The 23,518-nt window shown below is 59.0% G+C and overlaps 1 protein-coding gene across 2 annotated transcripts in view; it reads left to right on the top strand.

Annotated features, from left to right (window-relative positions):
- TBC1D16 (TBC1 domain family member 16) overlaps positions 1 to 23,518 on the top strand; it is a 72,233-nt gene continuing 48,715 nt past the window's right edge. For both annotated transcript variants that reach the window (XM_039226352.1, XM_039226351.1), the window contains exons 1-3: positions 1 to 53; positions 11,926 to 12,165; positions 14,922 to 15,513. In XM_039226352.1, coding sequence (XP_039082283.1) covers positions 11,988 to 12,165; positions 14,922 to 15,513 — 770 coding nt within the window. In that variant the 5' untranslated portion in view covers positions 1 to 53; positions 11,926 to 11,987. The remainder of the gene's footprint in view (positions 54 to 11,925; positions 12,166 to 14,921; positions 15,514 to 23,518) is intronic.

Genomic DNA, 23,518 nt, shown 5'->3' with positions numbered 1-23,518 from the left:
GCGGCGGCGGCTCCGGGAGCCGGTGCGACTCCGGCCCGCGCTGTGGGATCCGGGTGGGTATGGGGGCCCCGGAGGGGGCCTCGGGGGCGGAGCCCAAGGGGGGGGACCGGGCGGCGCCCCCTTGGCGGGGACAGGGTGGGGGCGCGCGCGGGGCGCTGGGCCTGCAGCGGCGGGGCCGGGAGGGGCCGGGGTCCGGCCGCGGCTCCAAGAGGAGCGGGGCGCGGGCAGGAGCCGGGCGGCGTGGATGCCCCCCAGGATCACGCAGGGGCCCCGTGGGGCGCCTCTCTCCCGCGGGTGCGGGCGCCCCGGGCCGGCAGTGGACCTCATTCGGGGAGACTCTGTCCCCGCCCGTCTAGAGCCGTGGACCGGGGAACTTGCGGTCTTTGTCTGGCTGGATCGTCGGAGCACGCGAAAGAGAACTTGTGGGGCCCCTCCCGTTTGCAGACACAGCCCCCCGAAGTGTGCTTTCCAGCCCAACAGCGCGCGCGCGCTCAGCATTGCTGGGCCTTAGGGTCGGGTGGTCCGCCTGGTAGGAACCGCGTGTCAGGAAACTCACTTCCTTTAGGCCCGGGCTCTTTCCCTCTCGTTCTTCACTTTAAAAAGAGAAAAAAAGAAAGAAAGAAAGAAAAAGAGTAGAAAAAAGGAGAAAGGAAAAAAAAAATAGGCAATTTAAGATTACTAAATATAACCGAAGGAACCCTGCCGGAAGCCGGTGAATCTTGAAATGCTGTTATTCCCACACTCGGAAGTTGGTGTCATATGTTGGCCACAATCTAGTTCAGATTCTATTCGGAGGCAGAAAAGACATAAAATGTTCTCTTCCCCCACCGTGAAGTTTGCTTTACTGCCCCACCAAGTTCACATGAGAGAGAGAGAGAAAGAGGAGAGAGAAGCTGAGAAGCAAGGCTGCTACCCTCTCCCGGCCCCTCCCCTGCACTGATGTGTGGATCCTTCTTTACCACCTGAAGGCCCAGTTCTTGTATGGGGAGAAGTGAGAAATGGTTCTCAAAAGTGGCCATGTGCTGGGGCACCTGGGGGGCTCAGTCGGTTAAGCGTCCAACTTCGGCTCAGGTCATCATCTCAGGGTTCGTGAGTTTGAGCACCAAGTCTGGCGTCGTGCTCTGTGCTGACAGCTCCGAGCCTGGAGGTGTCTCCCTCTCACTGCCCCTCCCCCCCTCCCGCTCTGTCTCTCTCCTTCAAAACATATTAAAAAGAGAGACAGAGAGAGAGACAGAGAGGCCATGTGCTCAGGCCTGTTATCAAAGGGTGCTTGCAGAAAGCCCACATTGGAGAAGTCTGTTCCCAATCCATCATTGACTGATTAGAGAACTTTTAAAAATGTGTGTGTTAGTTTTAGAAATTCCTCATTAGAGGGGCGCCTGGGTGGCTCTGTCGGTTAAGCGTCCGGCTTCGGCTCAGGTCACGATCTCACAGTTCGTGGGTTCGAGCCTCTGCGCCGGGCTCTGTGCTGACAGCTCAGAGCCTGGAGCTGCTTCAGATTCTGTGTCTCCCTCTCTCTCTGCCCCTCCCCTCTCGCTCTGTTTCTCTCTCTCAAGAATAAATAAACATTAAAAAAATTCCTCATCAGACATATTAACATTAATTAACATTAATTGATTGTGACTATTGAACAGTTTTAAGAACCCTGAAAACTTTTGCAGTGTAGGGATTGCCATGTAGCTGCAGCTGTGGCGTTCCGGAACAGCTGCCCGTTGTCGGTCCAGCAGGCGCGTCGTCCGATACACGCGGTCATTATGTTTTCTGCGGCACTTGTTGGTCTGCGGAATGTTGGAGGTGAGCAGAGGCTCAGAATATGGCTACAGAAAGTTCTTGAGATCTTCCAGCGATGGTGGTTGCCGTTGTACATAATTCGTGATTTTTCTGCATTCACGTAACCCTGCAAACAAACCCGTAAAGTCGGGACTGAGGCTGTCCCCATTTTACAGATGGGGACCCCGAGCCTTAGAGACGTAAACCCCCCAAGTTCATGTGCCTGGGAGCGGCGGAACGGGATGCCTGCGGCCCAGGGTTCTCCTGCCCCAGAAGCTAGTATGCACAGCACTGCCTCCCACCTTGTAACTGTCCCCTGCTGGTGAATGTGCACACTCTTCACGACCCCTCTTTCTGCAGACAACATGGTTCGCTCTGCCTAGTGATTCATAAAAATGCGGTGGAGTGAGGACTAATCCCATGTCACCACCAGCTGCTAATATCAGTTCACTTTCATCGGCTTGTGTGCGGGCATTTGAGAAGACGGCCGCGGGTCTGCGGAAGTGACCAGTCTGCCTGGGGCTCACTGCCCTGGTTTGGTGTAGCTCCCGCAGTGGTTAAAAATAGGGCCTCCGAAGTAGACTGCTGGGTTCACCATGACCCTGGTGCCTTTGTGCCTTTGTTTCTCCATGTGCACAGTGAGGATAATGCTCCTCAATGGCCGGTAGCAATGATCATCTGAAACACTTAGTGCCTGGGACTCCTGGGTGGCTCAGTCAGTAGCTTAAGCATCGGACTCTTGATATCAGCTTAGGTCCTGATCGTGAGGTCATGAGATTGAGCCCCGTGTCGGGCTCTGCACTGGCAATGCTGAGCCTGCTTACGAGTCTCTCTCTGCCCTTGTCCTCTCTGTCTTTCTCTCTCTCAAAATAAATAAACTTAAAAAACTAATAAAGCACCTTGTGTCTGGCACATGCCAAGTGCCTGTTACTATTCTTTTTAATCTTATAAATGACCATCGTTTGGATTTTTCACATTTAGCAAATTGGTAAAAACATTTTGATTTTGTCTTTTCATTCCTTGGGCGCGGGTCCATCAGGCAGGGAGCCAATCGGTGCAGAAGCGGAACCGTCATTTAGGTGCATTTACACTCTCGCCTTTGTAGCCCCGGGGGCCCTGGGTTCCTGCAGGCGGCTCCAGGGACCGGGTCTGGCAACACAGATCCCAGGTAGAGGTTTTACCTTGTCCACCTCCCCCTATGCACAGCCCAGGGACCCGGAATGTATCACAGGCCTGAATCCTGTCTTGTAAGATTAGCCGCGTAGCTTCATACCGTGTCTCAGCATCTGGAGGAACCGATGATGGCGGGGGTGGGGGAGGGCAGGGGTGGGTATCATATACATTGTATCGTAGGTCGTTGTATTGCATGCACAACACGCAAGAACGTTGACCAGCCCAGTGCACGGAGAGGAAAGCACAAGGCCGCCTTCTCTCTTCCCCCGCCAAGCCTCCGGGAAATGGTCCAGGAAATCTTTGTCCTTTCCCTTGAGCAGTGGTGGTGTTTTTGCCGTTGACCATCTGTGCATCCATTGGCACCAGATCTTACGTGTCTAATACACCTACTTGGATGAGCTGTCTGGGGATCCCTGATCGTAAGCGTGTCTTTCACTCTGTCTTCGGAACTAACATCGCCATCCTCAGAGACGCCCGAGGTCAGGCCACTTGTAGGCTAAGCACGATGCCCCCCGCGCTGGCCAGCTTCAGTCGGATGGAGAGGAATGAAAAGAACCCAAAGCCGGCGTCCAGGGGGCACGGCACGCCCTTCTCTTCCGGAGCCTTGGGCAGCAAGTCTGTCCAGGTGTTTAAAGCTGATGTGTGTGCCGAGCCCCTCCCACCCCCGGAGGGCCCACCTGACTGCGGGTACACCGAGCGTGGCAGTGTCTTTCCCGTGGTCATTCTGGCCCGGCCACCGCAGACGCCGTCAGAAGAGGGGTACACCCCGAGCCTGTGTCTGCGCTGGTTTGCACACCTTGGCTTATGTGCCGGTTTTCTACACTGAGTGACCCTGAATTCAATAGTCTGATAAGTTGGTCATTACGCGCTCTGGCTTTCTGAAATTGGGGCAAAGGGCATACTTAACAGGTGTCCTTTGACACTTTCGCTTTTCAGTTTCTGTAACCAAGAGGCTTTCCCCGAGCAAGATCAATTGTTGCTTTTCAGGGATGTTGTGAATACCTCCCCCCTGCCCCCAATACCTCCCCCTGCCCCCCAATACCTCCCTTGCCCCCCAATACTTCCCCCTGCCCCCCGATTCGATTTCTGTCTTGTGGTGCGTTAGCTTTTCCTGTGCCACGGACAGAGAGCCTGTGCGGACCCAGGTTTACGGGAGAGTAGAAGACAGGCGCGCTAACCCCCTGTCGGCCCCAGTATCGGCTTCCTGGCTGGATTTGCACCTTTCCTTAATTTCTGGGTTCAGTCCTTCCTTGTTCCTCAATCCCGGCTTGTCTTTAAGGTCGTTCATCTCCCAGGCCCTACTTCCTCGGCTTTTTGGGGGGGAAAGTCGTGTTTTGGTGTTTGTTGCCAGGGGGGCACAAACAGCAGATGGTCTCTCTCTCGAGAGGCAGAAGCCACGGGGTTTTCCAGGGACCAGGTGATGATCGAAGTGACAGCTGGAGAGCGAAGGCGGAAAGTCACAGCCAGGCTGGCTACCTCCCCCTCCCACCCCCCGTGTCTGTGACTGTCTTGTCCATTCACAGCCACTCCAAGTCCTTTCCTGTATGGCAGTGGGTCCAAGCCTCCAGCACTGGGTACACAGTGGGTTCCCACTCCAGCTTACACCTTAATCTTGGTCCCCTCATTTGAAATACAAGTTGATTGTCTTGTATGCAGAGGCCTTACCCACAGCCACCTATCCTGGAGTCACAGTCTTTTCCGTGGGAATCCTGAGCGAACACATTCCTCTCCACGACAAGCCCGTAACCTGAAGGGAAGTGGACAGAGAGGAAGGCTTGTGTCAGCCGCCAGGAGTCTTGTCCCGGGACCAGGTTTCCCAGCCTGTCTGCCTGCAGGACTGATGTCACCCTTTGAGCCGCAAAGCTGGGGCTTCCCTGAAAGACCGTGGCACAGGCGCCTGGTCCTGGGAAGCACAAGGCAGGTGGGGCCTCATTTGAGGGGTGTTAGCAGCAGATGCCGTGTGGGAGGAAGACGAGCCTTGTTTTCGTGTGTCTGGCTCGTGCTTAACTAGCATTGCCTTTTCCGGGCTCTGTGCTGATCTGGCTTTGAGGGGAAAGTGGATGAACCGGTTTCTGCCGGCCACGGGGCAGGTGACCGGGGCTTGGGGCATTTTGCTCCTGGGCAGTGTGACAGTGACAAGGCCAAGGGAATAATCAATCACCTGTGGGCTTTGTCCCACGACACGTCCCCCTGTAAGGGTACAGTGACCCACCCTTCCCGCTGCCTCCCCTGCTGCGGTGAGTGGCTGTCCAGATGGGTCCGAGCCGTGAGCCTCAGGTCCGCCGGAAGTGCGGCTCCTGTTGACCGCTGACCCCAGCAGCTGACCCAGGGTGGCGGGTGACAGGCAGTGTGGAGCAGCGAGTGGCAGAAGTCCAGCCAGCTGGAAGTCAAGTGGCTCCAGCTGCCCCATTTCTTCCTAGGAAGGTTCCAGAAGAGAACTTTGCACCTTTGCTCTTGTTTGGTTTTATGTTTGGCAATTGATGGAGCCCTTTATGCGGGGACGGGAAAGCAGGGCTCCGGGCGGAGGTAGCTGCCAAGGGCAGGCGCTGGCCTGTGAGCGTGCGGCTCTCCTCTGAGCTGCCTCGCCGCTGCCACGGGGACCTGGGCCCCCGGCCTCCCTCCCTCCTGCTCCTCGCCTGGGCCCTCATCCTGTTGCCCAACAGCTGGTCGCTTGGTGTGGGGATTCGACAGTCAGTGGGTGAGTGGGAGATCGGCTCTTTGCAGAGTCCTTGCCGTGGTACGGTCAGCAGAATGGTCCCCAAACATGTCCACGTCTGGATCCTGGGAGACTCTGGCTGTGTCCGCTTATGTGTAATGAAGTTTGCTCCTCAGCTGCCCTAGCAATGGGGAGATTGCCCCAGATTATCCAGGGGGACCAGTGTCTCCCCAGGTCCTTAAAAGTGGAAGAAGGAGGCAGAACAGGAGGCCAGAGCCATGTGACATGGGGAAGACTTGAGTGGCCCCTGCTGGCTTTGGAGCTGGAGGAGGGGCCACCAGCCAAGGGGTGCGGGCGGATTCCAGAGGCTGGAAAAGGTGCGGAGACGGCTTCTCCCCTGGAGGCTCTGGAAGGAGCACAGCCCTGCCCACACCTTGATTTGAGCCCAGGGTGGGACTCAGCCTCCGGAACTGGGAGCCAATGTGTCTGTGTTGCTTTAAGCACGGAACGTGCAGTGATTTGTTACCACGGGCCTGGGACGGAAGTGTTTTCTGAAGGAGGCGGGAGGGGTGACTTGTGTCTTCCCTCAAGGATGTCATCTCTTAACCCGTGTTTTGCTCATTTCTGGCTTTTGCCTCTGTGTCTGTCTGGGAGCACGTTTCCCCAGGTATCAATCACCAACTCTTGGGGAACGAGTTTTGGGTCAGAAGTGTCTCCACCTCACCCCTGTAAATACCCGAGGAGAGCCACATGCCAGCACTGCCACGCTGACCTGCAGAAGCCTCAGGTGCTCCCGGGGCCGGGGCGGGTGCTCCCGGGGGCGGGGCACGTTCTTTGGGGATAGGGGCAGGTGCTCCCAGAAGTGAGGACTGGTGCTTCCAGGAACAGGTGCTCTCTGGGGTTGGGGCAGGTTCTCCGGGGGTCAGGGCAGGTGCTCCTGGTCGGGGCGGGTGCTCCAGGGGGTCAGGGAAGGTGCTCCAGGGTTAAGGTGGGTGCTCCCAAGGGTCAGGGCAGGTGCTCCCAGAGGTAAGGACTGGTGCTTCCAGGGGCCGGGGCAGGTGCTCTCTGGGGTCGGGGCAGGTGCTCCTGGGGGTCAGGGCAGATGCTCCAGGTCGGGGAGGGTGCTCCCGGGGGTCGGGGCAGGTGCTCCCGGGGGTCAGGGCAGGTTCTCCGGGGTCGGGGTGGGTGCTCCCAGAGGTCAGGGCAGGTTCTCCAGGGGGCGGGGCGGGTGCTCCCAGGGGCCGGGGCAGGTTCTCCAGGGGTCGGGGCAGGTGCTCCCCGGGGTGAGAGGGTGGTTCTGGAGTGCATGTGGTTGCTGGAGGCCTCCCGCCTCCTGCTGGCTGCATCCGGGCCCCGGGCCAGTCCCAGGCTGTGAGATAAACTCCCGCCCGCCCCCACCCCCCAGCTCCCCATTCTCCAGCCACCTCAAAACCCCTCTCCTGTCTGCTGGTTCCCTTACCCTGCAGGCCATGAGCTGCGGTGAGGGGGGCCCGGCAGGGACCCGCTGCGGCCGGAGCTCCGTGTTGTAAGCGTGCGTGTGGTTTGAGAGGAGGCCAAGTTCTCTCCTTTCCAATGACACAATAGCCTCTTTTGCACAGATCTGGCCCAACCTAGCGGTCACTGATGGCTCAGGGCAGCACAGAGCTCCGCTTGTAATCTGGCCTCAGTCAGATGGCTAAGAACCACACTGGCATTTTTAGTTTATACCTTTTAAAAGCATTCCTTTTTTTTTTTTTTTTTGTATGCCCAAGCTGATGCTCATTCTAGATCTTGGCCTCACTCCATGTCTGTATTCCATGAGCCAGCTGCAAGGTTGGCATTGTGTCCTTTCCATCAACAAAAACAAAGCACTTGGAACTTTATTGGAGGTGGCGTTCCGGAAGGCACATCAGTCACCAAAGGGACTTTTCCGAGAGGTCTCGGACTCAGGAACTTATTCTAAAATCGCTAATACTGATGGGGGCATAACCACTTTGAGGGAGAAGAATTACGTGAACGCACTCTCGGGGAGTGACGTTTGTATCACTGTCATGAATCTTCCCTGCACGGCTTCTCTGTCCACCTTCGTCTCTCGGGATTTGGGGAGAGGCTCTGAAACGTTGGTCCCCAGTGCTGGGAGCGCCTCGGCCCTGATTTCCATCAACTCTGCGTCCTTGCTAGAGCAAAGTTCAGTAGTTCGAGTGTTAATTGGTTTTGTGTGTCTTAGGGTGTCTGCTTGTCATTTCAAGATTGTGCCCCTGCCCCCAGCTCTGTACAAACAGAACAAGTCATCCAGCCCAGAGGGGGACCCGGACCCACAGAATGTGACCTGGGTGTTGTCCGCTCAGAATTCTGTTCCCCGGGAAGCTTTCTGGAGCACAGCTTTCTGGTCTGCCAGGAGGGCGGTCCTCTTTGCTCCTCCCGTCCCCACGGGACACCAGGTCCCTAAGGCCGTGGGCGCAGCCGCTCTGCTGGTTGTGAGCAAGAAGCATTCAAGGTCATGCATCTCTTGGATTCAAGGACACTGGGGAGGTGCCCGTGCCAGACCCCAGCATCGCTGCTGGCAGTGGCCCTCGGCATGGGCGCCAGGCCCTTTGTCACCTGCTGCCGCCAGCCCCGTCTCTAGCCCCTGCCTGTTCCTGGCCTCCATCCGCCCGAGTTCACTATCCGCCTGGCTTCTGTGGGTGCCTGCCCTCTGGCCTCTGCTCTCTTTTTTAAAAATTATTATTAATAAATTTGACTTTTTAGAGGGTTTTAGGTTTACAAAAAAAAAAGATCAGAAAGTACAGAGAGTGTCTGTACACCCCTCTCCAGTTTCACTGTTATTACTAAATTTTAGTTATTTAAAATGTTTATTTATTTTGAGAGAGAGAGAGATTGAGAGGGAGAGAATGAGCAGGGGAGGGGCAGCGAGGGAGAGAATGAGCAGGGGAGGGGCAGCGAGGGAGAGAATGAGCAGGGGAGGGGCAGAGAGGGAGAGAATGAGCAGGGGAGGGGCAGAGAGGGAGAGAATCCCAAGCAGGCTCTGCACTGTTGGCCCAGAGCCCAGCGTGAGGCTCAACCCGTGATCATGAGATCATGACCCGAGCTGAGATCAGGAGTCCTTTGCTTACTGACCGAGCCCCCTGGGCGCCCCCCACACTATTATTATGGCATTTCATTGTGGTAAAGGCACTCAGGCCATCTCGAAGGGCACAGCTCCTTGGTGACCAGAGTGTTCAGGATCCCCCCCTCGAGTTTTTCATCCTCTCCCCCTCCCCGCCGGGAGGCTCCGCTCACTCAGAGCTTCCCTGTGTGCCACCCCGCCCGCAGCCCCCTGCCCCCACCCCTTCCCACCGCTCCCCTCCTGCCCGTCAGCCCTCCCGGTCTCCCTCCCTGGGTCACATCCTGTGAAACCCTGTACCCCATCCTGGACACCTCGTCTATGTCTACATTTCCTCCTTATTAAGGGCAGGAACCACATTGGATCCCGGCTGCCCTAACGGCCCGCTTCCAACGTAGTCACCTCTGTAAAGACCCATTGCCACATACAGCCACATTCCGAGGTGTGGGAGGTTAGAGCCGCACCGTGTGAATGTGGGGGCTCACGCTTTGACTCATGAACACGTGGAGAAACACATTTATCCTATGACTGAAAGCAAGACCTGGTGTAATCCCCGTGGGTGGTCATTTGTTTATTTTAATTGTTAAAAATATGTATTTATTTTTGAGAGAGAGAGACAGAGTGTGAGTAGGGGAGGGGCAGAGAGAGAGGGAGACACAGAATCTGAAACAGGCCCCAGGCTCTGAGCTGTCAGCACAGAGCCCGACGCGGGGCTCGAACCCACAAACCATGAGCCAGATCATGACCAGAGCCGAAGTTGGATGCTTAACCAGCTGAGCCACCCAGGTGCCCCTATTTATTTTTGAGAGAGAGAGTGAGAGACAGAGGGGAGGAGGAGGCACAGAGAGAGCAGAGTTGGGGGGGACGGAGAGAGATTCCAAGCAGGCTCTGCACTGTCAGCCCAGAGCTGGATTCAGGGCTCAATCGCATGATCTGATGGAGAGAGCCACCCAGGCGCCCCCGTTTTCGTGTTTCCGACAGGCACAGAAGATAGGAGAAAACACACACATGTTTTTGGATCGTGTGATTTAAGGATTTTGTATCCTCTTTATACTTCTCTGACCATGTTTCCTAATTAAAAATAAAAAAAAAACATTAAAAAATAGGTCAAGGATTCTCCTCTTGTGGCTGGATAGAGCGCAGAGGTTGGGAGCTCGGTTTCATTTTGATGAAAGACAAAGACACGTATGCGTCTCGGAAATAAGAGCTGTGTGAACAGAGTAAATATTTGCGGCTAGTGTTTGACGGACCCACCCCGGGCACGCGGTCTTCTGCAGGGCGTCTGGGAGCTGCACGGGGGACTGTCCCCTGCCCACCCAGGTGGCGGGGGTGGGAGCCGAGCTCTGAGCACAGAGGACAAAGCTCTTAGGTTCCCTGCTCCCCGAGTGCCCAGAACCTGTTTTCTCATGTGCAAAACCGCCGTCCAGGAGGCGTGTCCTTGAGCGACAGGCAGCCGCTTCGCATCTGCCGTGCGGGAAAACGCCGTGCTGGGAGCACTTGTATTTGGGGATCTTCCAGATCTCCCTGCACATTCTTTTGATTACCCTCCACGGTGGCAAACATCTTCACTTAACGTTGGTTTGGTTTTCAGAATCAGATGAGAGTCGTTTGCAGTCCGGTCTGGAGGTTCGAGGGATTAACCAGGGAATACAATTTGAGGCCCCAAAGGAGGCGGGGCTCCAGCCTCGTCCACCGGAGGCCACGAGCCCCCGCAGCGTGGCTGGTCCTCACCGGGGTGTGCTTAATGCAAAGCACACACCAGACTGTGGACGCTTAAAGAATGTAAAACAGCTCAGTAATTTTTTCTGTATTGATTACATGCCAAACTCCTCCTATTTGAGAAATAATGAGTTACATGAAAGTATATAACCCAAACGAATCTTCCTCATTTCTTTTTACTTTTTTTTAAATGTTTAGTTTTGAGAGAGAGAGAGCATGAGTTCGGGAGGGGCAGAGAGAGAGAGAGAGAGAGAGAAAGAGAGAGAGAGAATCCCAAGTAGGCTCAGCACTGTTAGCACAGAACCGGACAGGGGGCTCGAACTCATGAACTGAGAGATCATGACCTGAGCCGAAACCAAGAGTCAGATGCTCAACTACCTGAGCCCCAGGCAGCCTAGGATTTCCTTCCTTCTTAATGCCAATGATGCCCCACTGTGTGGACGGACCACATTTTGTGTTTCCGTTCCCAGTCAATGATTTTACCCTAGTGGCTTCCTGCTGGGTTTTTCCTTTCAAAGAGAGGAGGGTGAAGTCCTTCCGCAGATGCCCCTGAGGCAGCCCCCCCGCCCCGGAAGCCGGCCTGTGCTGCCCAGCGTGGTCTCAGTCCTGCACACCCGCTGACTCCAACCAGGAGGCAGCATGGCTCTGCACGCCCGTGGCCCGTTCCACGGCTCAGTTTGGTGGCCTGCGTTCCCACGCAGGACCGACGGGAAGGATCTGGTTGGTCCACGTAGCTAGTGCCCAGGCCTCTGATGGTTGGGTTTCCGCCCAAATAAAAATTGCTTCCGGCCGGTCTGCTGGGTGTCGGCTTTCGTTTGAGAGGGAGAACGTTTTCTCTTCTCAGGCCTTCACTTCACTCTCCTGAGAGTGGCCGTACCGCTGCTCCGTCACCTCTAGGAGATCGTACGTGTACTGCACCGAGTACTTTTGTTTCTCATCTGGTTTTTTAAAGAACGAGTAGTGAGCAGGCTCAGGTCCTTCAAACACCGCTTGTGATGGCCCGGCTGAGATGACCCATCGCCGTGTTGGGGACATCAGGCTGAGGCTGGGGGTGACGGGGCGCGTGGGGGTGGAGGGGGCCGGGAAGGACGGGATGGAGGAGGGACCCTCCCAGGGAAGCACCACGGAGGGGTGAGGAGTTCAGGAAGGGAGGGCTCACTGGCACAGACGCAGGGGTAAAGACGGAGCAGAGAGAAGTCCAGCAGTTTCATGAGCTCGCTGTGGGGAGCAGGGCCCCTCTAGACGGGGCGACTAGGCCCCCAGGGGGATGTTTGCAATGCCTGGGGACGTTTTTGGTTGTCGTAGTGGGAAGGGGGCTCCTGGGGGCAGCGTAGCCTCCACCACCACGAAAGACCCGGCCCCAAATATCCGGAATGCCACAGCCTAGAACCACGTGGGCCCTCCATGTGGCCTCGTGCTGGCGGGACCTGTTCCGGTAGTTAGTGAAGCACCGTCCATTCCGAGCCCACTGGTGTGAGGCCCGTGACCTTGGCCTGATGCGCTCCTCGGTGTCTTTCTCCCCCAGCCACGTCTGGGCGAGCCCCGCCTGGGCCGAAGCGTGCGGACGATGGAAACCCTCCCCCCGCCATGTCTCTGGGCCGTCTCCTTCGCCGGGCCTCCTCCAAAGCCTCGGACCTCCTGACCCTCACCCCGGGCAGTGGTGGCGGGTCCCCCTCCGTCCTGGACGGGGAAATCATCTACTCCAAGAACAATGTCTGCGTGCACCCGCCAGAGGGGCTTCAGGGGCTGGGGGAGCACCACCCAGGTGAGCCCAGGAGAGGGGAGGGCCTGGGGTCACAGGCTGGAGGGGGGGGATGGCCTGGGGGGGGCTGTTTGTCTTTCTTTTTTTTTTTTAATATTTGTTTATTTTTGGGAGGGAGAGCGCAAGCAGAGGAAAGGCAGAGAGAGAGGGAGACACAGAATCTGAAGCAGCTCCAGGCTCCGAGCGTCAGCAGAGTCTGATGCGGGGCCTGAACCCACAGACGGTGAGCTCATGACCTGAGCCAGCATCAGAGGCTTAACCGACTGAGCCCCGCAGGCGCCCCCACCTGCTTTTCTTTCTAAACTGACCAAGCCCCAGTTTTGGAAAGCTTTTAGGTCACTTCTCCGTTTGCCCTAATTTCCCCATCTTCCAACGGGCCAGTGACCTTTAACTCGTACACATGTGGTGGGGGAGGGGACGGTTTAAGGGGAATCAGCCCCAGAAGAAGACATTAGGTCGCTGCAGGGCTGCTGAGAGCAGGGAGCCGCCTCTGTCCAGGGTGGGAAGCGGGCAGCCCTCCTCTGGGGGCGCCCGCCGGGCCCCCTCAGGCAGTAGGTGGCCGGAGCACAGCCCTCACGCCAGGCTCCAGGCTTCGTTCCTCCGGCTGCTGGAGGCTGGGCTGAGAAGTGGCGGGAGTGTGAGGCAGGCCTGGGAATCTGGAGACACAGGAATCACCAAGTCTGTGATCTGTCCTCCAGCCGCACTGTTTGGAAATTAGGGAAGAAAACTCTCCGCTGGAGTCGGCAGAGGGGAGATGCAGGAACCCCCCCGTATGACCCCGGGGGACACGCCAGTGCCAGGGGCCCTCAGCAGTCTCTGGGGTGGGACAATTTTCCTGCTCTCCTTTGCCAAGTCACAGAGAAAGAAAGGGCACATTTCCCCAGGGCTCACGTTGCGTCCGGAGCCCTGCGGCAGCGGCGGCCCTGGGCACGAAGGGGCGGGGCCGCAGCACACAGTCACAGCATTCAGTGCTGTTTCCAGGGCGCACAGCCGCCCGGGGGCAGATCTGAGGGTATTGGTCTGCTCGTAGCTGCCCCACACTAGCTCCTGGGCGTGTTCCTCCAGCCCCGCTGCCCCCCGTGGGAGGAACAAATCGAGGGGTTCGTGACCCCCAAGTCCTGTGTGGTCCTTTGTCATTTGTGCAAATGACTTGCAACAGAAAATGGATGGCTTTATTTTATTTGCATGTTAACCTCAGGAGAGTGTCCCGGGGCCCCCCTGCAGACCTCTTTTTTGGACAAGGAGGCTGGTTCTCAGAGAGGCTGGGCCATTCCCCACATAGCGCAGGGTGGGGGTGAGGCCAGCACAGGCTCTGGGCTCTCCTCATTCTTCGCGAGGCCTCCCCTGGCTGCTTAAGGGTGCTCAGGGTCCCCTGTGCACCCGCTGCCTGACTGTGGCCCGGGGACTTGCCTTCCCCCGCTCAGACGGAGGCCCCGTACCGGGTGTCAAAACACCTAAGTAATAAATCACAGTCAGGTACGAGCACTTTACTGTATGCAAATTATGTGTCCCCAAAATACTGAATCAATAAGCTTATTAAAATACAAGAGGCTTAAGTTATGTTGATGAACTGGTTTTGGAAGTGATCCCTCCTCCCGCCTCCCTAAGTCTATCTTCACAGCCACCCAGATGGTCAGGTGCAGATTTGGAATCATCGGGCCCTGCCGGTTCTCTCCTGCCCCGTAAGGGACCTCGGGTGTGCATGTGTGGGCACCCCAGCCCACCTGCAGCCCCCCAACCCCAGCTCAGGATCAGGCCCTGGGAGCAGGGGGTTCCTGGGGAATTCCAGGGTCCTGCATTCCCGGAGAGATGCCGGTGGCACGCGCTGTGGATGCCTGAGCACAGGGCCAACCCTGAGGATTCGAGGGCAGGACGCAGAGGTTCTAGGGCTGGGTCTCAAAGTGGTTAGCTCTTCTGGTCGAAGTCAGAAGGAACAGCACAGCCTTTGGAGAGCTTTGTGGTGATGCTGTCGTGACGGGGGGCTGGGGGACAGGGGCCGAGGCCTCGGGCCCCCTTCCCAATCCCCGAGCCTGAGGGTGTGGAGACACTGGGCCTCACCTGCACCTTACCGTTATCACAACTGGCTGATAGCCTCTGAGTTTCCTGGGAACGGTGCTCAGAGACTCCGGTCCCGGTTCTCAGAGCCCCAAGGGGTGTGAGGGCCCAGCTCTTGCAGAGACCAGGAGGCCTGGGCACCTGGCACGATAGGCCCAGGAATCAGGACATCCCGGGATGGCAGGAAATGCCACCTTCCCCCCAGACTGAGTGCCCAGAAGCCCAGAGAGCCCCCCACTCGCTGCGCCTCGGAGCGGAGCCGCTCTTCTCCGTCCTTGTCACCCATCTGGTGCTTGACCTCACGGACGGCCCCTTCTTCCAAAAAGCTGCATTAAAGAAGAAATATTGAGGCCATGACTGACTGGACAACCCCCAAGCACCCCTCTTCGGATTTGTTTTGCGTGAAGTAGAAATGAAGTCTGCAGCCTCTGTCCCTCCCAGCGGTGGTGAAGCCAGACTCCTGGTTCCCTGGGCTCGCCCGGACCTGGGGGAAACTCAGGGGCTGCCAGACAGTGGGCAGGGTGGGCTCTGAGCCGGAGGAGGGCTCCCCGTGCCTGGAAAAGCGACGGCAGCCCTGCCTGGGGGCCCAGCGCCCCGGATCTGCTGAGTGGTGCTTAGGCAATGCCCACGGCTCATCACCTCCCGCCCAGCCGTGCGCCCCAGCGGTGCCGTGTGTAACCCGCCTGTCCTCCTGACCCTCCCAGGCTACCTGTGCTTGTGCGTGGAGAAGGACGAGATGCTGGGAAGCACCCTCATCCTCACGTGGGTGCCCAACTCGCGGATCCAGAGGCAGGACGAGGAGGCGCTCCGCTACATCACCCCCGAGAGCTCCCCCGTGCGCAAGACGCCCCGCCCACGGGGCCGGTGCGCCCAGAGCTTGGGGACCCCCCGCCAGCCCTCCCCCACGGAGGCCAGGCCCGCCCTGATCCCCAGAGATGAGGACACCGCGGCGGTGGCTCAGAGCGTCAGGGATGCTGAGCGCGTCAGCCCTTCCCCCCCTTCCGAGGACGGCGAGAAGCTGGCCCAGAGCTTGGGGATGGCTCCGCCGCCAGCCCACAGCGACTCCTCTGGGATCCTGTCTGCTGTCAGCTCGCAGGATGGGACCGAGGAGGGACGGGAGCCGCGGCCCGAGGCCTGCGAGGAGGAGGGCTCCCTGGAGCTCTCAGCGGATGGCGTGAGCAGGGACAGCTCCTTCGACTCAGATTCCGACGCCTTCTCTTCACCCTTCTGCCTCTCGCCCATCAGCACCGCCCTTGTGGACAGCGGCAGCTCCGTGTTCCTGGACAGCGAGAGCGGGTGAGTCCCGAGTCCCGCCCCCCAGGCCCGGCCCCGGGGTCCTGGGGAGCAGTGCGTGTGTCATAGCTCTGCTCCCCGAGTGCTGAGGACCGCGTGCGCCCCCGCCGGCCAGGGTCCAGCTCTCCCCGCGCCAGGGCCTCGGCCCCTGGGTCCCATCATTTGACGCTGTCCAAGGGGACGGGGAAGGCAGTGCGGGGGGGGGGGGAGGGAGGGTTCCACCTTCTCTCCCCTTCCCTTCCCCTCCCCTCCCCTTGGCGGCCTCACCTGCCGGGTCTGACCTGCCCCATAATGCAGACTGAACGCCACGAGGCCAGGCCTGGGAATCCTGGTGTCCCCTGTTTTTATCGCTGGGGGGACGGCAGATTGTTGGCCGTCAGAGAGCACGCTCAGAGGCTCCTGGTTGGTGGCATGTGACATAACGTCCCCAGCCAGGTTCTGAGCTCTGCCGTTGCAGACCAGCCAGGCACGTGACCCGGCCCTCCGGACCCAGTGTGGGGGAAGCCTCGGCCTTTCTGCTCAGAGCCTCGAGCTGTCAGAGTCTGGAACACAGTCCTGGGGGGCATGTTGGCAGCATTTACTCTACAGCCTGAGAGCCTGGGAGAACCAGATATCTGGACACATTGGCACCCTCGCGGGCTCGGGCGACACTGGCGGGGGGTCAGGTGCGTCAGGAGTGAGCTCACCTGGCATGCACCTGGTAGGAAGGGTTGTCAAAGCCCGTAGAGGCCACCACACGGCATCATTAGGGGGCCTCAGGGCGAGCCCAAGGCTCGCAGGTAGTCAGCACGAACCCAGAGCCGCGGGGGCTGCACAGGACGGGCCACCCCTGACTTCCGCAGCCCCTTCCTTCGCTCTGGTCCCTGCCCCCGTTAGATTCCAGGGAAACAGTGGTGATAACGATGTTAGGCGCTGGTGGTATTCAGCCAGCATACAATTATTGAACTCGAGCTGTGAGCCCCACACATGCTAGGTACGGATGGTCCAGCGTGGCCTGGCCCCCGGGCACGTGTGCCCTGGATTACCCACGACCTCCCCAAACCCCACGAGGTGGGTCCTAACATCACCCCCGTCTGTAGGGAGGGAGAGCGAGGCTCAGAGAGGTTAAACAACTTGCAGGATGTCACAGAGCCAGCAGGCTGGCCGACGGGATTGGAATCCAGCCGGGTCTGCACCAGACCCGGAGCGCGTAAGGTCACGCAGGGCCCAGTGGAGAAGGAATTTGAGATGGAATCTTTCCTGACTTTATCCCCTCAATAAGGTGTGACTCATCAGAGCCCATGGGTGGACTAACCTTTGTCTCGAGTGCCACAGAGCAGGGCACACGATGAAGAGAGCGTCGGCTGGACCCACGTGGTTCACTGGTGGTGTGATGTTTCCCCCGGGGAGCCAGGCTGGGAAAGAAACGCAAGCCTGGCTTCCCACCGCGGGGCTTGGTCAGAGCCCCCCCTGGCGGTGCCATCTGCCAGTGCAGTGAGTGCCCAAGGGGACCGGTGTCCAGAAACCCCTGAATGTCGGTGGAGAGGAAGGAGGGATATCTGTCCGGCACCCCCGGGGCCAGGTAGAGGGACAGGTTCCGAGCTCCCGTCTTCACTCTGAGCCAGGGGTGCTGGGCCTGGCCTGTGGCCTCACGGCTGAGTTTGTAGTGGCAGAACCCAAATCAGGGCCTGGAGTAATGGACCCTTTGGGCCCCGGATCACGTAAGGAGCTTGGATCTGGGAGTTTGGGGGGCCTGGTTGGCACCAGCTGGGAAAGCTCCGTGCCTCCCTGGAGCCTCGTCTCCCCGTTCCTGACGTGGGGACAGTGGCGTCCGCTGTGGGGTTGCCCAGTGAAGCCGCTCCTGGCCTCCTCTTTCCCCTCCCTCTGCCTGGCTGGGTCTGTACCCTGGGTGCCCATGAGGATCCCCCAGGGGACCTTTTATATGCTCTGGATGCCTGGGAAGCTCCAGATGCTTCTAGAGCCGCGATTGTCTCCTGGGGCCACAGGAGACCTGTGGCAGGGCCAGGACACATTGTGGTCACCACTGAGGGTGGGGGTGTGTTTGGCACATGGAAGGTGGACGCCCGGGCTGCTGGTAAATCCCCACATAGCCGGGACAGCCACCCACGGCAGAGTGGCCCTGCCCAAGAACCTTCCTGTGGTTCTGAGCGCCCCAGACAGGGCAGCCGGAGGCGGGACATTGTCTTGTTTTTCTGATGGTGGTGAAACAGACCTGACATAAACTTTGCCACTGTAGCCACTTAAAGCCACGCACTTATGTGGCATTTAGTACGTTCACAGTCTTGTCCAACAAAGACCTCTGGCTCCAAAATGTTTTCCTTGTCCCGGAAAGAGACCCCACACCCACTGAGTGGTCAGTGTCCATTCCCCCTCCCCCAGCCCAGCAGCCACCCGTCTGCCTTCCGTCTCTGTGGGTTTGCCGGTTCTGGATGTCTCGTGGTAGTGGAACCGCACAGTCTGTGGCCTTTGGTGTCTGAGCATCGTGTCCATGTCACCGCAGGTGTCAGGACCTCGTCCTTCTCATGGCCAACTAACAGGCAGTGCCGACTGTAATCGGATAGGAGAGCCCCACTCCGTACTGCACAGACCCCCAAGGGAAGGCAGGGGCGTGTGGGGTGCAGGGGGGCGGCTACCGTGTCAGGTGGTCTTCCTGGAATAATGCTCGGGAGCCTTGTTTTTGCTCCAGCCGCAGCCCACCCAGGTTCGCTTAGGGTCCGTGCTTAGAGCTGCTTCCCAGACAGCGCGCCGATCTCGGGGCGTGCAGGGAGGCCGCGGTGTGGTCGGGGTGCCTCCTCCACCACGGAGCCCTGGAAACCCAGGACGCCTGCTCTTCTGGCCCGAAGCAGTCCAGTCAGGCTGCGGCTTTGTGCTGCGACATGACGGTCGCCGACGGCCCCCTCCGTGCCTGCTGGCCAGGAGCGTGAGCTCCTCCCGGGCTGACCTGGAAACAGCCTGTGTCCCAGGCAGGGCCCACGGGTGTTCCTGACCCAGCCACGTGTGACGGGTCGCTGGGAGCTTACAAAAGCAGATGTGGATTCTGGAAGGTGCTGCGGCGGGCCCTGAAATCTGTATTTTTCAGAGGCAGATGGGAGCCAGCGTTGGGCACCGGGCCAGCCCTTGCAGTACACATTTGCTTCTTTACTCTGAGCCACGTGGCTGCTCTTGTCTCCCCCGCCACGTGGGGGACGCTGGAAGCAAAGACGGAGCTCCTGGGTCCCCTCCCGCCCCCCGCAGTGCCCACGGGCGATGGGGCTGGGGGTCCGGACTGGGGTCCAGGCCGGCCGCGTTGGATGCTGGAGGACCCACCTGGCTGCAAGGGAGAATACCCGGGCAGGCTTGAAAGCGCCTGATGCCCAAGTGGTACCCAGACCGATGCAGCCAGCACTGCTGGGAGTGGGGCCCAGGCCGGCCGGTGTGTGAAGCCCCCAGGGGGTTCCGGTGCGCAGTCTGGTTGAGGACCACAGCTCTGAAGGGGCCCGCGGGAAGAGGGGTGTGCTCCTCGGGCCCTGGACAGAGGGGGCGTCTGGGCTGAGGCCCAGAGCGCCGGCACTAGTGGGAGCAGACACCCGCCGCGGGGCTTGGCTTTGAGGACTGGCGTGTGTCCACAGCCCCCCCTGGAGCCAACGCTCCTAACCTGACTGGCAAGTGGGTCCCCAGGAGGGGGGCAGGCAGGCTGGCTCGCGGGCTCCCTCTAGCGGCAGAACCGGAGAACTACATGTAGAGGCCGAGTGACTGGCGGGGATGGGGTCCCCCCTCCCACTCCCCGCCCCCACCATCCGAAAGCTCCTCCAGCATTTCCTTACCTGATGGGCGGTTCCTGGAAGGGCCGTGTCCATCCGGGTGCTGCCTGTGGGGCATGGCTGGGCAGGGCCCGCTTCCTAGATGGCGAAGCCACACGCTCCACCCCCCCCAACCCCGTGAAGCCACACGCTCTACCTCTCCCCCAAAACCCTTGACCAAATCAGCACTCAAGGTGGCCAAGGGGAGAGGCTGCTCCTGCTGAGTTTTGTGCCCCCCCCCACCCCCCAGTGCTGTGCCTCCCCCGGCGTCAGAAATCAGGGCTTGGGCCTGGCATGCAGGTGAGGATGGTGGCCAGCCCGTCACTTGTTTCTATCCTGACTGTTACCCTGTCCAATCTAAAGGGCCAGTGGGTGAGGGTGTAATACGGAAGGACCCGTGTGGGGACCCTGTGTGTCAGGCCATTACCCACCCCCCCAACCCCAGGAAGTGCATCGGCCGTGTGTAGGAGGAGCGGAACACGGCTCCTGCCTCTTAAATCAAATGTCTTCTGGGATGCATTGTTTTTAATGTTTTTATGAATTTCTGAGACAGAAAGCACGAGCTGGGGAGGAGCAGAGAGAGAGGGAGACAGGAATCAAAGCGGGCTCCGGGCTGTCAGCACAGCCCAGCGCAGGGCTGGAACTCACAAACAATGAGATCATGACCTGAGCCGAAGTCAGACGCTTAGCGGACTGAGCCACCCAGGCGCCCCTTCTGGGACGCGTTCTAAGAAGTCATTTGAACTACAGAAATGAAACACATTTGCACGGAGATGTTCATCACAGTACTTTTTATAATGGAGGAAAGGGGGGAAGGAATTTAAATATCCAACAGCTGAGAAAGAGGTAAGTCACGTCTGGTTCACCCTACTAGACAAAGGAGTTTTATCCGGGGTCAGGGAGCCCCCTGAAAGCTTATGCCACTTTTTGCTCGTGTGCTCACGGGTGCACATTTTTCTGCGGAGGGGGCTCCCCGGCTTCTGGAAGTGCTTTGGCTCCGAAAGGTTTAGAACCTCAGTGCCAGCAGGTGGAAGAAGATGCATTTAGAAAGGCTGGGCTGCAACGCGGAGATTGGCAGGGCCTGGAAACCCAGGCGGGTGGCACATCGCGTGCACATTTTGATTAAAGACTCCGGAAGGGCCTGATGCACAGGTGAGGCCATCAGAGCAGGGACACCCACCAGAACTTCCTGCCATGCCACACGTCGTCCAGATCCCTGCCATCCGATGTAGTAGCCACTGGCTTCCCACGGCTGAGGAGCTCTTAAAATGTGGCTGGTGTGGGGCACCCGGTGGCTCAGTCGGTTACGCGCCCAACTTGGGCTCAGATCGTGATCTCAAGGTTTGTGAGTTCAAGCCCCGCGTCGGGCTCTGTGCTGACAGCTCAGATTCTGTGTCTCCCTCTCTCTCTGCCTCTCCCCTGCTCATGCTGCCTCACTCTGTCTCAAAAAATAAATAAATAAATAAATAAATAAACATAAAGAACTTTTTAAAAAATGTGGCTGGTGTGACTTGAAGTACTGTGCTTTTTTAATTTTACGCAATGTCGATTGATATAAATTTAAATGGCATGTGTGGCCACTGCATTGAGAGGCAGATGTGCCAGTGTGTTAAAATAATTGCCATCAGGAGTAATGTTCTTTTTCTCAATTAAAAAAATTTTTTTTCTAGTGTTTATTTATTTTTGAGACAGAGAGAGACAGCGTGAACAGGGGAGGGGCAGAGAGAGAGGGAGACACAGAATCTGAAGCAGCTCCAGGCTCTGAGCTGTCAGCACAGAGCCCGACGCGGGGCTCGAACCCACGAAACGCGAGATCATGACCTGAGCTGAAGTTGGGCGCGTAACTGATTGAACCGCCCAGGCGCCCCTTCTTTTCTCAATTTTAAAAAATGGTATTCTGTGATTATATTCATTTTATGATTTAAAAAAAAAGGGGGTTTAGAAACAGATAGGCAGTTAAAGTCCTGCCCAGCTCAGACGGGCTCACCCTGGCCTCGCCTGCAGACATGTTCCCCAGTAACGGAGGTGCTGCCGGCAAAGCTGATGCTACCGATCGGTGCCCCCGCCCCAGGGAGGTGCTGCTGCTTCCGCTCTCAGCAGATACGCTTGTCACTCTTGATGCGTGTTCTTTGCAGGGCCGTCCCAAGTGAGGGGGGTGTGTGGGGCCACAGAACCGGCTGGGTGGCCTCACCATGCAGGGACCCTCAGGGTGGTTTCCTTGTCACAACGGTCCGGCCCACTCAGACATGGGTCTAGTGAGCCGGGCATCGGCGCCGGGGGCACCTGCATTCACGGTCCTGCGTGGGTGCTTAGTTGCCTCCAGCCTGTCCCCTGCCTCCTCCCACGCACGCCACTAGCCGCCGCAGCCTTGCTGCCTCCAGCTGGAATGTTCTCCCCTTTGCCACTGAAACCCCAGCCAGCCTGCGGGCAGGGAAGGCCTTCCCTGTGGCACTGCCGCTGCCCGTGCGCCTTGTTCAAGCCGCACCTGAAATCTGCTGCTTCGTGAGTCCTGCCTGTCTTGTGAGCTCCGTCCATCGGGACGCTCTGCGGCGGTGGATGCTGTCCAGGCGGAAGTTATTGGCCACGTGTGGCCGTCGAGCCCTGGAAATGTGCCTCTTGGGGCTGAGCACTTGGATTGTTGGTTTTGTTTGCCCTCTGTGAATTTAAATCTTGGTAGCCCCACGTGGCAAGCCGCTTCCGTGCCAGGCAGTGCGGGTCCACACGTGACCGCCCTCTCGTGGAGGATGGCGGTGGCACACAGCGCCCCTGGATTCTCTGTGGAAAAGAAACAAGGGGTAAAAGACCAAGCGGCCAGGTGCCCCCCTCCCGCGTGGCGGGTTTCCTGGGGTGGCCGGAGGGTCAGGTGACCCTGAAGCCACAGGCAGAAGCCAGCGAGGGGGACGACGTCACGGGCTGCAGCTGGCCGTCCCCGCAGGGCATGAAGCGGAAATAAACGGTATCTTAAGTGCTTTTTGCCTTGAGGAGGAAACGGCTGCATGACACGGGGTATCAGCCACGAAGGCTGCATTATTTATGTCTGCCATCATCGCTGGTGTAACTGGCCTGCGCACAGGGGCAGAAATGAGGCGCGAACCCAGTCTCTTGGAAGGATCCAGAACTGGCAGGCTCGGGGGCCCAGGTCTGAGCACCTGGGGGTGCCATCCAGGGTCACCCTAAGCCAGTCAAGGGCGGCAGGTGCTGTGAGGCTGCCGTTCTAGTTGCTTCTGGCTGGTTTCAGACGTAGCCTTTCCTTTCCTGCAGAGCTGCCTCGGGCCGCAGGGCGCCTGTGCAGGGGAGGGGCTGGGAGGGCGGTCGAGCGAGGTCAGGAGGACCGAGGAGCCTCCGGGGGAGGGGACCGTGAGACTGGGGGCCGCCCCAGCAGCAGCAGGACGAGCAGGGGGGGAGGGCTGGGGACCCCCCCACCTGGGGGCAGGGGTGCGGGTCCGCGGTCAGCTGTGCGATGCCAGGTGGAGGCAGGCGAGGCAGGAGCCGGAGTGGCCGGGAATTGGCGGGAGCCGCGCCGGCTGGGAGGGCAAAGGTGCGTCCCCTCCCTCGACATGTCGGGAAGCCACCTCCGCGCCCAGTTGCGGGGCTGCTGGGCGCCCTGATGTCCCCGGGGCGGCTCTGGGAACGGCCCCCCTCGCCCCTCTGGGGCCTCAGCAGCAGCCTGGCAGCCGGGAAACTGGCAGCTTCCAAAGATCTGTTGTTTGGGTTTGTTTGTGCTTCTGTAACTGAGCTGCGATTTATTTCTTTAAAACATCCCGTCTCCCCACACCCTGCAATCTGTTCTGCGCTTCGTTAGGGCTGAGCTCGTCTTCTGTTTCAGCAGCGCTCGGCGGGCGCTGTGCCCACATCTCTCCCTCCCTCCCCGCGTCCTTCCTGCCCCATCGGGGTGCCAGTGGCACCCCCCTTGCCCTGGGCCTGGTGGGGGGGCTGACACCCAGGTCCCGAGGAAGCTGCCCCAGGAAGGGCAGCGGCAGGGCCGAGCCCTGTGTCCAGGCCGGTGTCCAAGGTCAAGGACGTGCCTGTGCCGTCGGCCCCTCAGCCCAGGAAGCCCACCGCTGCAGCCGCTCAGAGGGGCTGCCCGGGAATCCAGGCCGGGCCTCCACAGCGCCCAGTCCTCTGATGTCCAATGCGGGGCGGCCATCTGAGGAGGGGAGGGGTCCCACAGGGCTCGGAGTCTGGCGAGCTCTGTGGTCAGACCCAGACGTGACCCCGAGCCCCACCAC

Source organism: Hyaena hyaena, unplaced genomic scaffold, assembly GCF_003009895.1.
Source record: "Hyaena hyaena isolate Hyena2069 unplaced genomic scaffold, ASM300989v1 scaffold_21, whole genome shotgun sequence".
Classification (NCBI taxonomy): domain Eukaryota; kingdom Metazoa; phylum Chordata; class Mammalia; order Carnivora; family Hyaenidae; genus Hyaena; species Hyaena hyaena.
Note: the sequence above shows the minus strand (reverse complement) of the source record. Positions and strands in the feature narration are given on the sequence as shown.